General features: G+C 40.2%; 1 protein-coding gene across 2 annotated transcripts; it reads left to right on the top strand.

The window, feature by feature from the left end:
• Nucleotides 1-7,368: 7,368 nt before the first annotated feature.
• Nucleotides 7,369-14,377, top strand: pfn2b (profilin 2b). 2 transcript variants are annotated; one of them, XM_076022725.1, is made up of 3 exons: nt 7,369-7,681; nt 9,989-10,181; nt 11,983-12,371. In XM_076022725.1, exons 1-3 carry the CDS (start codon nt 7,553-7,555, stop codon nt 12,078-12,080), a joined length of 420 nt encoding a protein of 139 aa, XP_075878840.1. In that variant the 5' UTR covers nt 7,369-7,552; the 3' UTR covers nt 12,081-12,371. The 2 variants fall into 2 exon arrangements, with proteins under 2 accessions (XP_075878840.1, XP_075878838.1); XM_076022723.1 differs by lacking the exon at nt 11,983-12,371 and adding an exon at nt 12,387-14,377 and having other exon boundaries at nt 7,374-7,681.
• Nucleotides 14,378-14,707: the final 330 nt, after the last annotated feature.

Genomic DNA, 14,707 nt, shown 5'->3' with positions numbered 1-14,707 from the left:
TGTAGGTTTTAAGATGATGCACTGAATTACACCTTTTTTTTTGTTCTGCTCAATACACATGATTCACAGACGAAACTCTGAGTTGAAGTCTGAATATTTTCACAGATCATTGGATGTTCATGTTTCTGCTGAAGTACGCTTGTTTATGCTTATAGTTTTTCACTGCCTCATGAATTCCTCAAGAGGTACGTATTGAAGGATCATAGTTCAGTCATAACACAATATCCAGAGATTCTGTAATGTGTTACTGGGCATAAATTCAAGTTTAATCACAAAGTGTGTACAAACACTGCCTGACTCTCCAGTTAAAGACACGCCCTTTGAACACAGTTGTAGCACACACAAAATAATTTCCCTCTGAGAAACAAATTTTTTACACCCCAAATGTTGGAATCAACAGTCTGCCTGATTGAAGGAGGATGATCATTCAATGCAAAATTGCAAAAGAAGTCATCATACCCGTATGATAAATGCAACGGCCCAATTGTGTCATCAGATGTGAATCATTTGTGACACATCTGTTTTCATGACATCAGTTTACCATCCTCACCTTCACAGACAAAGGCATTTCAGTTCAACATCATCACATGTGTCACATAAGCCTCCAGCTGGAGGTGATGATTCACAATCAACTTTGTCATTTCAACATAGTCAAAGAGTGACGCTTACAGAATAGAGGGAGCGAGAAGGGCGAGATGAAATGAGTTACTTTGTCAAGGTCAATGTAATGTAATTTATTAACCCCTTTCCAAAAATAATTATTGCTCACATTTGTGTCTCCACCAAAACAACTTTTAAAAACAAAATCCCATAAAAATTAAATATAAATTAAATAACGTATACAAAATATGAATAACTACAATCATCACAAATATATAATTGAGATTTCCTTTTTTAAAGAAGCCTGTCAAAGAAGAACCCATCATGACATAGGCTTGATTGCCTACAGTTTTGCATCTGGTTCATTAGTCTAACGACCTGACAGATCATTTATAGTTGAGAGGGGTACCAAATGAAAGAGATACAAAAATAATCAAATAAGAATAATGCTAAAAAGAAAATAGAGAGGTTGCCAGAGGAGGCCACAAAAAACTGCAAAATTGATTTGCCTAAAAAAATAAATACTTCACATTGGTGATAGTAGGAGTTTAATAATACAGTGATTGCCTAAAATAAATATAGCGACCTTGAGCTGTGTGACAACACTCTCTGGTTTATCCGGTCACATGTTTGATTGAAGCACTAACCCCTTGGCCCTGACCACAGACATCTTATCATGACTCTAATAGCTGAGGTTGAGTTCCTCCAGGTCACTATAATGAAAGGATATAATGTAGTAACGATGGCACTCGGAGACAAGGAAAATAATATCGTTGTAATATTTATGGGTTACGTTTTGCTGTATACACAGTAACATCTATCCTGACAAAAAAGTCCCCATATATCTCCCGGCCTTTTTTTTTTTTTTCTCATGATTTTCATGTTTCTTTCACTGTAACTGCAAATTCAGGGATGTTGGATGTTGTACAGCCAATTGAGAAATAATGTTTAGAGCCTTAGGTACTTTGGGGTGGGTTAGTGGGGCATTTAAATCCTAAAAATAGCAAATATTTTTTTGATTGATTAGTCACTTTTCTATATTATTATTCAGGATGTTTTATTTTTATTGACTCTGCGCTATTACCTTTAATGTAGGTGACAAATAAATACATGTAAAAAGTGTGATGGTTGTTATTCTTTATGGGTGTGGGATAAACTGGTGACCTGTACAGGGTGTATCCCTGCTTGCCAGAGAGAGAACCTGAGAGAATGGATGGATGGATTGTGATACATTTGTATTGTTGTTATAATGACAAAACCGGCAGAGAATGATGACTCGGTGCCCTGGTCAAGCACTCTTTGTAAATGGCAAAAGAGAGAAGGATGTGTTCCTAATGCCAGAACGGACCGACAGTTCAGTGTAATCTGATATTTAGTCATGTTATTTGTTATTTTATCCTCCAAAGATTACACAGTAAATTCATGTTTGAGCCCTTGTTTTGAAGTAAAGCTCTAAGATAAATTCTGTTTCCTCTGAAGAGTTTGTTCTCTTGCCAAACATATAACTTAGTTTTGCAGCCTGTGTCCCATGATGTTTATTTTCTTTCGGCCTCTCAACACGTGAGTTATTATGTAATGCCACTGCGCCAAGCTATTTTCCTTAGCGTGCATGGAAAAAGGTAAAATCACTGACAGGAGCCCAAATAAGTGTCTCAAACTTAGACGCCGTTGTGTAACAAGGGGGGTGAACATGTGTTGTCAAGCTGCCAAAGGCACATCTTACCTTCTCAAGCTGGACAATTGTTTTGGTCCGTGCTCTGCCCTTGTCTTTTACCGATGCACTTCAGGCTATTAAACAAGAGAGAATAAAAATATAAACAGTGTGTAAAATTGCTTAAAAATATCTAAGTCTTTTGGGTTAATTAAAAAGAGACGTGTGTGTGTGTGTGTGTGTGTGTGTGTGTGTGTGTGTGTGTGTGTGTGTCAGAGAGACAGTGATACACAAATGTGAATACGTGTTTGGACTCATGCAAACTACCACCTGTTTGCATGTTCCAACATTGGATAATAACTCTATATATTAGTTTTAATTAATCAAAATTCCTTTTAAAAAAAAATAGATCACGATTAAACCTTAACCATTGCTTACGATGGGGGTTTGTATAGAATGACTGAACCAAAAAGCATCTGTTGGGGATGTTTAGGGGTATTTAAGTTTCAAGGCAAACATGTTGGAAAAGCTTTCGGAATATTCAATTCAGCTCAGTTCATGTCTTTTCAAGCAAGCCCATTGGTAATGTAGGGAGGAGTGGCAGTATGTGCGTGATCTATGATCCCATGTGAAAGGCTTTACAGTTAGGTGGGGGTGCTGACACGGGTTAAACAAACCATGACGGCCACCAGTAATTGGCTTCGTCTGATTTTGCGTAACCAAAAATCTGGCTCGTTTCTGTTTTTGCCTGCAAATGTTTTTATTGAAGGATTTATTTGCAATAAGGAGGTTTGTTGTAATTGAATTGTCTGACTAACCAGTAGCTCAAGGGCACCATCTGTGTCACACTTCGCTCTCGGTGACTTTCCACTCAGTTTATTCACCTGAAAAACAGCTGTACAAACCAGTCTTGGCCACAAGGTGTCATCAGTGAGCAGTGAATTGGATTTGTCCAGTACTTTTGTTGCGCACACGCCTCGAAATTAAAAGAAGCAGAAAATATGACTTTACTGTCTCACCTCTAACCCGCTCGGTAAATGGAAACACATACATGGACACACAGGTTGTTTTACATTGCCCTCGCACTTCCCACTTTCTATTTATTTCACTTGCAAATGACGTCTGCTCCCTCAAGAAGACTTGGCATTGCAAAACTGTGCGCGCCGTGGTATCGAAGTAGGGGGTGTGCATGTTACACTGTGGCCTTTTCATACATGAACTTTAAGCACGTGGACGAGTGGACACGTGGATAACCGCGTGTGGTGGTCAAAAGACAAACTTTGTATGGCATTTCTGGAGGTGAAGGAGAATTTGTACCTGACACATGAAAAAAAAGAAAGTGAGTGCAGCTCTAAAGGCGCCAGGAATCACAACTGGTCCCCTTCAGAGTCACAACACCTGACTGGAGCCTGTTGGTCGTATGTTTGCAGTTGAGTAATCAACCGAGAGCTTCTGTGAATTGAAAGGTTGTATTGAGGAGCTTTAAAAGAAACGCAAGAACGAGTCAAGCACACCTTGACTCTCTGTAAAAGGTGTAAATAAATATATTTGTATTAGGTGTCTTGACCAGTCACTGAGACCAAATGTAGCTAATGTATTATCCGGAAGATAAACCTCTTAACAAAGCATATTTTAATAATTCTTGGATCTCAACATCACGTGTGTCAGTGCTTCAACATCTAGGACTAATACATACGAATCAAACTAAATCAGCTGAGGCTGCAGAAGGTGTCACAAAGTTTAAGTGGATGAAGTCAAGGAAGACTTTCATTAAGATGGTGAAACTGATCAGACTGAGTTCATCTTTCGTCATGAATCATGACCATTCATCTGTGCTGAACAGTGGAGCTTTTTGTCTTGTCTCCATATCACCATAGCCCATACCAGAGCAACTGGAACTGTGTGTACAGTCATCTACAATCAGGCTTAAAATATAACTTTTGTATTTGTTTCTTTCATGACAGCATATTAATATGGCAAAAAACAGAGGAACTAATTGTCGCTCTTGTTACCTTTTTAATGTGAGTGTCAGATGAAGCACATTTTCTGCCATTTTTATGAAGCAAGCCAGCACGAGAGCATGGTTGGAAAACTACAACCAGTTGTGTCACAAAGCATGTCAGGTTAAAGAAGCCAAGCCTCTGTGTCAAGGCTGCATCATCGCAATTAAAATCTCTAACATACGTGTTTGTTAGAGATATGTGTGTGTGAGAGAAAGACAGACAGGCAGACAGGCAGGCAGGCAGGCAGGCAGGCAGTCTCTGGAGTCCAGGTCAGTGAGTTATCAGTTGCAGATTGACTGCCTGCCTTCCCCTAAATGAAGCTTTTTAAAGGACAAAGTTTACTGAGTCACACAAACTGGGTGTCACATGACTCATTGTGACATGTTATCAGGAACAATTTCACCATCTTTGTGAAGATAAATACTTGATTAGACTCTCAACAAACACCTCTCAACACTCACCCACATAGAGTTTACAATGTGCTACACTTTTGCCTGAACCTCTCACATGCTTAGGACGTGTGCATCGTCAAGTCATCGTCAGGTCAAAGACCTGGAAAGAAAAAAAATGAGACATTTTCTGGGAACAGAGCAGAGCCAGCACTCCATCTTACCCTACCTGCTGCTTCTCAATATTTAATGTATCTCATCCCAGCTGCACTGGAGGCAATGATGGAAAGCTTGGTTGCATTTAAGAATAAAAGAGACTTGTTTCAGGAATTGCATACTCACGAAATTCATCAGATTAGCACAAATCCCTTTACATTAACATTAAATACCAAATGACACCATTTTACTCAACATTGGCATTTGTTATGTGCCATAAAGGCAACCTTTTTTAACAACAGTAAAATGATTCCAAAGTACAGAAACGGTTCTATCATAGCAACAGGAGAAACAAAACTAATTTCACTAAACCTATTTGGCATTAAGATAGCTCACTAATGTGAAATAAAAATAGACCCAATTCTTCTGCCCCTACAGAGGACAGGGTCATTAATATATAATATCATTAAATCGAGACAAAAAAATGTCTAGAATTATCTTCCAGCTGTACAGGTCCTGGCAGAGCCTCATGCTAAGACAAAGAGTAAGCTTGATGAGTCCTGGCAGCTGTGACTTTGACCTCTGATCTCTACCCTGTACAGTGTTATGGGACTAAAACTCATTTCATTCAAGATTTATAAGTAATGGTCACCTTTTTGGAAGGTCTGATAATTATAGCATGTTGCTCCTTAAATCTAATACAGCTGGCAACAAATCATGGACTATATAGTATGTTGATTTCTATTTAGAGTGAAACGTTTTTGCTTTTGCTGAGTGCAAATCTGAACTGATCCCACCAGAGTTTTATAAGAACGACATGTGACACCAATGCACCCATTGCAAACGCACTTAACCATTAAACACTTATGAGCCCTGTTAATGCACTTTAAAAATATTACATTTGATGTAGGAACCCACCATGGAAAATAGTGCCAACGAACCATTCCTTTTTACATTTTTACAGCTTTGGTGCATCTTTTGCAAAAATAATTTAAACTGCTGTTCCATGGTAAGGAGTGCCAGCCACACTGAGGCCCAGGTTCAGACTTGTTTGACATTTCAACAATTACATGACAAGTCTTGGAATAAAAATGCAATCAAAGTTGTATTTGCAGAAACAAATTTAAAAATGAAAAATACAAGCTCTCAGTCATTCGAACGGTGCCCATATTGAACCGCAATAACTTAATTGATATGTCTTCTCAACATATATGCACTGGAGTGGTTTGGCTTTTCCATGGCAATACTATTTTTTTAAAACAATACTATTTTTTTTTTTAAACAGAAGTGACCATGGAAACTGAGAGCATCCAATAAGAGAAGAGGAGAGGGGTGTGGCTTACTGACAAGGTTTTCTCACCCACTCATCCACCTGCAGCCTTGTTAATTAATAACTTTTACTAACGCTCACTAATTTGCAGAGGCGGAGTTCGAGAGGTGTCTTGAGGTGGTTGACTAATGTAACAGAAACATTGCATAATAATATTTAGATAAAGGTTCAAAAAGTTTTAAAATGGTTTTAGAGGTATTTCTAAACAATGTCACCAGCTTTTCAGGTCTGCAGTACACACATGTCTGCAAATCTCTGCATTCTCCAAACTAAAGTTGTTTTTGTTATCTGTTCAACATTATTATTCTGTAAGACTTTCAGCATGTCTGCACTGCAAACACATCATCCCTCTTAATGTTGGCTCTCTTCATGAATGCAGGTTGGCACGGAAGAAGCATGGTAAATGTGTGCACTACTTCTTTTCCTTAAAGTCGTTGTCTTTGTAACCTTGATAGTTTCGACAGTCAAAGCAAACAGAAGTAACACAACTTTACCCCCCAAATACTCTTGTTTGTTCGAGAAAAATAAATAAATATGGAACTTTCTTTTAAAGCAGGCAACGACAAGCTACGATGTGTTCACAAATGATCTTGGTTGCACATGAAATGTTTCTCTTAGGTTAAAAGACAATCATTTTGTTTTTTTGCTAACATAATTATACTTTTCTTTTTCTTTCTTTTCTTTTATTTTATTTTTTTACATCCTTAACTCTTGTCGAAAAAGTATCATATTTGTCTCATTTTTGTTATCATCTACAGACTTTTCCGTGGTGTTTCTCGTTAGCCACCAAACACAAATAGACCTTTACAAATAGGCATCTTGTGTAGTTTTTGGCAATCAGCTAATTTAAAGTCAAATAAACGCTAAACGTAAACAAAAGCTGGGTGATAGTTATCACAACACTAACAAATAGTATGTGTGATTATCTAAAACTGTGGATTAATTAACTTTCAACAAGATAGTCATTTTCAAATGTCTGACAATTTGGCGGAGGGAGGGTCTTCTCGGATTCCATAAAACACTGATTAGTATACCTATAACATTACCTGCTCGGTTTATTGCAACAAATGTCTGATGTAGCTGTTGAGAAAAGAAAAAAAAAATACTGCTTTGCTTTATTATCACACTGTATTCATCCGCAGCTCAACATTCTATGCAATGAGGCATCGGGGCAAAGAACGACCCAGGCGGAGTGATTTAGTAGGGACTACACCCAAGCGTCTGTGCGATAGCCACTGCAGCTCTTCATTGCTTAGCTCAGAAGAAAGCCGGACGCAATCGTGTCGTGGGAGTTCGCTTGTTTTGGAGGCCCGTTCAACCACTGTCGAAACCGCTTCCTCGCCATTTTTTGGTCGGCCAAGAGACTCTTGTGACCGAACTTTTACAATTCCCATTTTCTTTAATCTTAGAAATATTTTCAGACATGTCCTGGCAAAGCTACGTTGACAACCTGATGGCTGATGGCAGCTGCCAGGACGCGGCCATTGTTGGGTACACGGACGCTAAATACGTATGGGCTTCGTACAGCGGCGGTGTATTTGGTAACGTGACGGTAAGTATCCTCTTTTTGTCTCTCCTTTGGCCTGTATGGGAGGCGGGCGAGTGTTGGTCCGTCTGCATTATCAGGCCTCGGTGAACTATGCACAGGCGAGCGGTGGGGCACACATGGTTGTCCGCTGGTCACAAAATGCGATGTATTGGCAGTTAACGCTCTTGACCAATGCGTTAACCTCGACAAATATTGTATTTTCGTCGGCTTTAACCCACTTTCATTCACGGCTCGTCTAATTTCTACGATCGAATTCGACGTCAACGCGGCCGGCTTTGATTTAGCACGGTGAATAACGGTACCGCGAACTCAGGCTATGGAGGCTAACGGAATGGCGCTAGCTAGCAACCACAAGACGTGTTTGCTTGAGATGCCGGGCTGATGAGATCGAGCAGGACGGACAATGCTGGTGATTGCGGGTTTCTTGCATGTAAACCTCTAATTTATTACAGGTACATTTTAGATTGTCATTATTTTTATTTTTATTTTTTGCTCTATGGTTTGCGTTAACATTTCAGACTTGGATGTTAATATTGTTTAGCGGAACGATGGCTTGCAGTTAGTCTCATTCAGGCCGGTTGGAAAATCATTAATAGGTAACGCCAATAGCGTTACGTTAGCGGAGCTGGCACACGTGCAGGCGTGCCGTTGCGCTGCGCTCTTTCCGAGGCGGACTCTGTGAATAGCGCCGCCGCCACTGCTGCCGCCCCTTTTTCCAAGATGGCGGATCCACTCCCAGTCCCTTCATCATTTTGTCCGAGACGCGAGATCAGTTTTCAGAGGAACTGCGGCGGTTCCGTTATCTCGGAACTATAATTTTGAAGACAAACTTCTCGCCACCAAATGACTTAATTAGACTGGGCCAAAATCCAGCTCTAACAATGGACCAAAGTTCAGTATCATTGAACCTCCATTTTGTTTCGTAAATTACCTTGCAATAAAATATTTGGGTTAGTAGACGCTTAACGACTGGTAGTTTTAAATCCAATATGACAACGTTTACCGCTTTATATTCGTTTTATTCCCGATTAAGTGATTTCGTACATCAGCGTGTCCCTGATAACTTGGTAATAAGCACTCGGGCCTTTAGGAGTTATTAACGTTCCTATATTAAGACGTTAAAAAAAATTGATCAAGGCAATCAAGTTTTATTAATGCCATGAATGCCGTTGTCGAACCAGTTAATAGTATCACCTAGCTGCGTTAGCCACTCCGGCTTTCTTTGTCTCTGTATCGGGCCACTATTTGGAATGGTCGCTTTTTAAGCTCAGAACACATGGTGTGCGAAACAGCGGCTTTACATTTTCATTCGGGAACTGAAAAGTAGTTCTCGGTTATGGTCATCCGCCCTGATAAAAGAATAAAGTGTGTTGCAAACTTCCATGCTAACTGTCCAACCCAGAAAGCCGTCACGTACCCGTCTTCCTCAAAAGGGATTCCATGCCTGCCATGACTGTGCATTCCTTTCTTCGATTTGAGGGGCGACGCCTTTGTACTTTATATCAGAAAAACAAATCTAATTCTGTGAACGTCCTTTTGATGCCAATTCAGTCGTAAAATACACACTTGGGTGGAATGAAAGCAGCGTCTTTTGTAGCAGTTGTTGAATCATGATGTTCTCCGCCGTTGCAGGCCCGAGATTTCAGAGCCTTCCAGTAATGCTAACGCTATGGGAGTAGTTCAAAGGACAGCACTTAGTATAATCAGGGTGCCTGTTGTCAATACTTAAGTGGCCTTTCGTTTTCTGACCTACTTAAATAAAAATAACTTGTAGCTATCCCCAACTTTTAAGCTGTTCATTTTATTTTGACAACGTTGAATATATGGAAATAATCATAGGAAAATGGTTGCATAGGTGATTCACAAAAGATTACATATTTAGTAAAGCTCATCACACCTGTGGGACCAGCAGAACCCCCGCTAGCTAAATATATTTTTCACTTGGAAATTTCATAGTGATGTATATTTTCCAATTCTTTTTAATACTTTGGTTTGCCCATTTTGTTAACCTACATTAGAATTAAAATAGATATCTGTATACACATGGCAAGAGAAGAACGTCCTGCTTGCTCTTTTAGGGGAATTTTTAATTCTCATATTTAAAACACAAGTGCCTAGCAACAAAAAGAATGCAGCCTTTTAAAGAATAGCTTAACAGAATATTCTAAGCTCTGTTAGACTTGAACTCCAATGTCATGTAAATTATGTGGTGTCAAAATCTATAGAAAAACTAAGGGGGGGGTGCAAGAATTGTGTGATTTTGTTTCGGTCAGTAAAGTACCTAACATCTCTGTCTTGTTTTGCCTTTAGCCTGAAGAAATTGATGTGCTAATAGGAAAGGACCGGGAGGGATTCTTCACCAGTGGCATGACGCTAGGCAATAAAAAATGCTCTGTAATCAGAGACAGCCTCCCAAATGATGGCGACTGGACAATGGACATCCGGACAAAGAGTCAAGGAGGAGAGCCAACATACAACGTTTCTGTAGGCCGAGCTGGAAAAGGTGAGTCCTCTGCTCTGTCTGTTAGTTTAACCTGCTTTTGATATAGTGCAATTAGTTGAATCACATTTACTGTATATATTTTTTTGGTGTCCTTGCATGTAGGACAAATTGAACGCACCTTTCCTCAATATATGGTTTGAGGCTTTTACTCTGTAAAGTATCAGATCTTTTTAAGAGCCCAATTGTGAAGGCTTTGTTGTTGTGAAAGTAATGTGGTAGACTGACCGTCTTAATGCGTTTAATTTTCCAAATCAGATTTCACTGTAGAAATTAGTCTTTTTTTTAAATGAAAATTAAATTTGATTGTGTAGCCCAAGTTGCGGAGACAAAAAATCTAATTCTGTAAAATCAATTTGAGAAGTAATGGGGAATTGTTCAGGTATAGTGTGAAGTGTTGGATTTCTTCACAAACCAGATACGCATCAATCAGAATATTTAACTTGGCATCTGATTAGTGTCTTTGATCTTGAATTAACACCAATAAAAGTTTAGTGTACCCTCAAATACAGCTTTCACTGAGCAACCTCAAACGTTTAAATGCCTGAATAATCCAACTGAAATAAGAAATAAATGTCCATTTTGAGTGGAGGTTAGTGTTTTTTACAGCTAAATAGTTCAAATATACACAGGGAATTTGCCTTTCTTGCCTCTATGGGACTTCATGCCCTGTAATGCCCTCTCTCGTGCCGGTGCTACGGCACATAAGCAAAACTTGAAATTAATCCGGCTCTATACTCTGCACACCTCTACACTTCCCTCACCCACAGTCAGAGTTTCCTCACAAGACTTATTGCATGCGTCTCTGTCCTGCTGGGTTCACACATCCCTGCTCTAATAAGTTTGACACTCTCTCTGCACACGTGCTTCCGTCGTGTAAAACACCGGGCACTCTGCATGTCGTCAGGGGTTTGCATGTATTGAGGAGAGGTACTACAGCTGCTCTGTGTGCATGTGTGCTGTCATGCTTCTAGTTCTCAGTAAAAGCTTCATTTTCTTATTTGTCACTGCTGCCTGGTGCGGTTTGATCAGAGATGAAACAAACATGGCTTCTTTTCGGGTCAAATGCAGCCAACACAAACAAAGCTCATTGCTTTTGAAGTGGACGCCAGAAGCCACTGACGGATGAATTGCTTCCAAATCACACTGAGGCCATTGACCCTGTTATTAGCAATTTCAGAAGTTGCTACTTGTGCCTTATTGAATGTATTAATAAGCTGGTGATGAACTGTTGGTTGAATGTATGAGTCATCAGTATGTCATTTAGGCCTATGTAAATGTTGTATTTTGTATAATATACAGCCCGTACAGGGCACGTAATCCACTAAAGCTTTTAAGCGCTAGCCTTCAAAGGCAGTGAGGTGGATGTAGGTGCTCCTCTCTTAAAGAACACATGTTGTGATTGCCATCCCCTCGATGGATGTATGAAGGCACAGTGAGGAATGTGTCATCAGTGGCCTGTTAATTCCCCAACTTGATTGAAGGTCGTAAATGGTGAAGTGGAGTCTTTGCTTCAGCCACTGCCCTCACCTGAAGCAGGGTTTTGCACACGTCTTGTTTTGCTGTCCAGGAAATCATCTTCCTGATTGTCCCTGTGATGTCTTGATTAACCAGCAGCAGTGGCAGTGATGAGAAAATGAACGTTTGGGCTTGTGGCAGCCCTCAAATGAGAACCGCCTAGTTTGTGTCTTGTCCTGTGTAGCTGTCCTCGTCTGCCTGCCTCTTCAGTCTGTGTGCTCCTCTCTACACTCGTGTGATCTCTGCACCTTCTTTTAATGTCCCTTCTCTGTCTCTTTTCTTTCAGTCTTGGTCTTGGTAATGGGCAAAGAAGGGGTCCATGGAGGTGGATTGAATAAGAAGGCATACACGATGGCAAAATACTTGAGGGATTCAGGGTTTTAGTTTAGCTTCAGACTTAGCCTAGCTTATGTGGTGTAGCAGAGATAGAGGGGAAAAATGAAGAAAAAGAAACAAAAAAAAAACACAAAACATAAAAATGTTTCCAAAAAAACTACTACTGTCTCAACCACGTTCCTCACCCAGATGGTTTCATTACATTAACAATTCTCCAAGCGCGTCTGAAAGCACAGAGTTCTAAACTCTGGCTCGTTTGCAGCCCCACATTTTGCAAAAAATGTTCTGTTTTCCAGTCCTGCTCTTGTCATGGCCATTCATTTATTTTGCTTGTTTTCTTTTTGTTCACTCCAGCATTGGTTTTTGTCATGGGGAAGGAAGGTGTCCATGGAGGGCAGCTCAACAAGAAAGCTTTTCAGATGGCTGACTACCTGAGGAAGTCTGGATACTAAAGCAGCCTGTACCCGGCCACCTAGCAGCTCACCCTTTTACACCCTGTTGCATTTCACACTACTTCCAGTCCTAGCTGATAGTTCCTTTTTTTTCTTTCCCTGCCCCCTTCTCCCTCTTCCATTTTGTTATTCCACATTTTCCTGTCATCCCCCCGCCCCCTTTTTTCTCTGTCTCTCTCTCTCTCTCTCTCTCTGAACACACCTGTGTACCACAACTCCCTGAAGCACTTCTAAGTTGATCCATAACGAAGATGCGCATGTTGCTTACAGGGCGTCGAAACACACCTGTTCTTTAGACCAGCAAACATTATGGCCAAACATCCAGACGATGAAGGTTCTGCTGTCAATTTGAAGGTTTGATTTCTTGAAGTCGCGCTGCCCATCTCTTAATCCCTCCCAGTCCCAGTCATACACACTCCCTCTCTGACCAGCTGATGCCTTTGGAGCACATGAGCAGGTACCAAGCTCGTCATGTCTTCCTCATAGTCCCCCACCCCCGCTCCTCCAGCTCCTAAAGGGCAGACTGTGCATATCTCAGCCGAGTGTCAATTCCCCAACACCCCCCTCCTTCCCCTCCACCCCAGGCCAAAAAATGTTGCAGTCCTCCTTTTTTTTTTTCTCACAGTTTACACTTCATTTTCTGCTGAACCAGCAGCACTGCTAACCTAATTGGGGCTTGTTTAAATCGCAAAATACAGAACGGGTCTCTGATGTCGGAGAGGACTTCTGTGGTTTGTGATTGGCCGCTCTGTCCTGACGTGATTGTATGGGCAGGGGGGCGGGGAGAAGGAGAGAGAGGTTTGGTGCTTACATCAGCTCAGTTAAGGATCATGAGCCGGATTTGCGAGCAATGGTGTCGTCTGGTAGTCTTTCCTCCTGTCATCACTGCTCCCAAGACTACACTAAACTCCATTGACATTCCACAGTAACAATGGCTCAGGCACTTAATACTGTTTTTGTTTGCCAGCTCCTGTAATATATTAGGTTTTTTTTTTTGTTTTTGTTTTTTCAATTTTATTTTAAAGGCAGTTTTGGACAGTAGAAAGCCCAGCATATACTCACCGGAAATGTGTCCACTTTCAATTTCTTTTCTTTTTTTTTTCTTTTTTTTGTAGGACCAAGTGTAGTCAAAGCTCGGGTGTTTATACAGTTGCTCTAAATCGTGAAGGATGACCGCTAACTTTTTTTTTCTCTGAAGGAAACACTAACCAGACAGTAATAATTACTATGGTTTTTAAAAAGAGAGACATAAGGTGGAAGTATTTTAAGAATTCTGTGTAGGAGAAAACACAAATTCATCTGTACACACTCATGCTGTGTTGATAACAAAACTGTGGAATAAATGGCCTTCTGCTCTTTAGTCAGCTAAGCTTCGGGGTGTCACACGGTCTGTCCGTGCTCAGCACTGCTAAGTCTAACGTCCATTTAAAAAAAAAAAGGAAAAAAAAAAACAACCTGAAAAGTACAAATGACACTTGAGGGGAGATGGGATTGGTTGGAACAAAGAGGCTTATGGTTGTCTTAAGACATTTTTGCAGAACCTGTGTATCCTGTGCCATAATAGAGATCTGTTTGCTGTTGTAAGATGGATTTTTACCCACTGTCCACTTAAAAAGTAATTTCATTGGCACTTTTTTCTTCTAGCTTCAGCGCCACTATTTGGGCCTTGTGGAATATGTGTACTCTAAAAAAAAAAAAAAAAAAAAATGAAAAAGAAAAACCAACCCGTTTCAAGTCCTGGCTTTGTTCATTTATTTTCCTCACAACTGTTGTTTTGTCATCTGGGATACAGTCTTTGATGCATCTGATTTCATATGCATAAAACCAAGAAATGCCATAAATTGATTTATCACCTTGTTTACAGACAGATCAAATAAATTTATTCCAACCAGATACATGATTGCCATCTTCATTGTGTGTCGACTGCTGCCTCTTTAGCAGGAAAAGGTCAACTTTTGGTTGGTGGTTGGGTTTGTATGAAGAATTGGATGGTCTTGATTCTTTATCAGGAAAACCAACTGCCTGCTCAGTTTTACTCTAGCAACATTGTGGCAACCCTGTGGGTTGCTTTGGGCTTCCACTCCCTGAACCGTTTCTTAGTATTACTTATGTCTTAGTATCTTACTTTAGTATCATAATCACAGTATTGACTGACCTTGGAATTTTGAAATATTAAAATTTGGTTTTGATCACAAATTTGGACCAACATGTACACAATGGGGG

The sequence above is a fragment of the Nelusetta ayraudi genome, unplaced genomic scaffold, assembly GCF_046127955.1.
Source record: "Nelusetta ayraudi isolate G7.1 ecotype Tasmania unplaced genomic scaffold, CSIRO-AGI_Nayr_v1 ptg000013l, whole genome shotgun sequence".
In the NCBI taxonomy this organism is placed as follows: domain Eukaryota; kingdom Metazoa; phylum Chordata; class Actinopteri; order Tetraodontiformes; family Monacanthidae; genus Nelusetta; species Nelusetta ayraudi.
The sequence above is the reverse complement of the archived record's forward strand: the minus strand, read 5'-3'. Positions and strand labels throughout refer to the sequence as shown.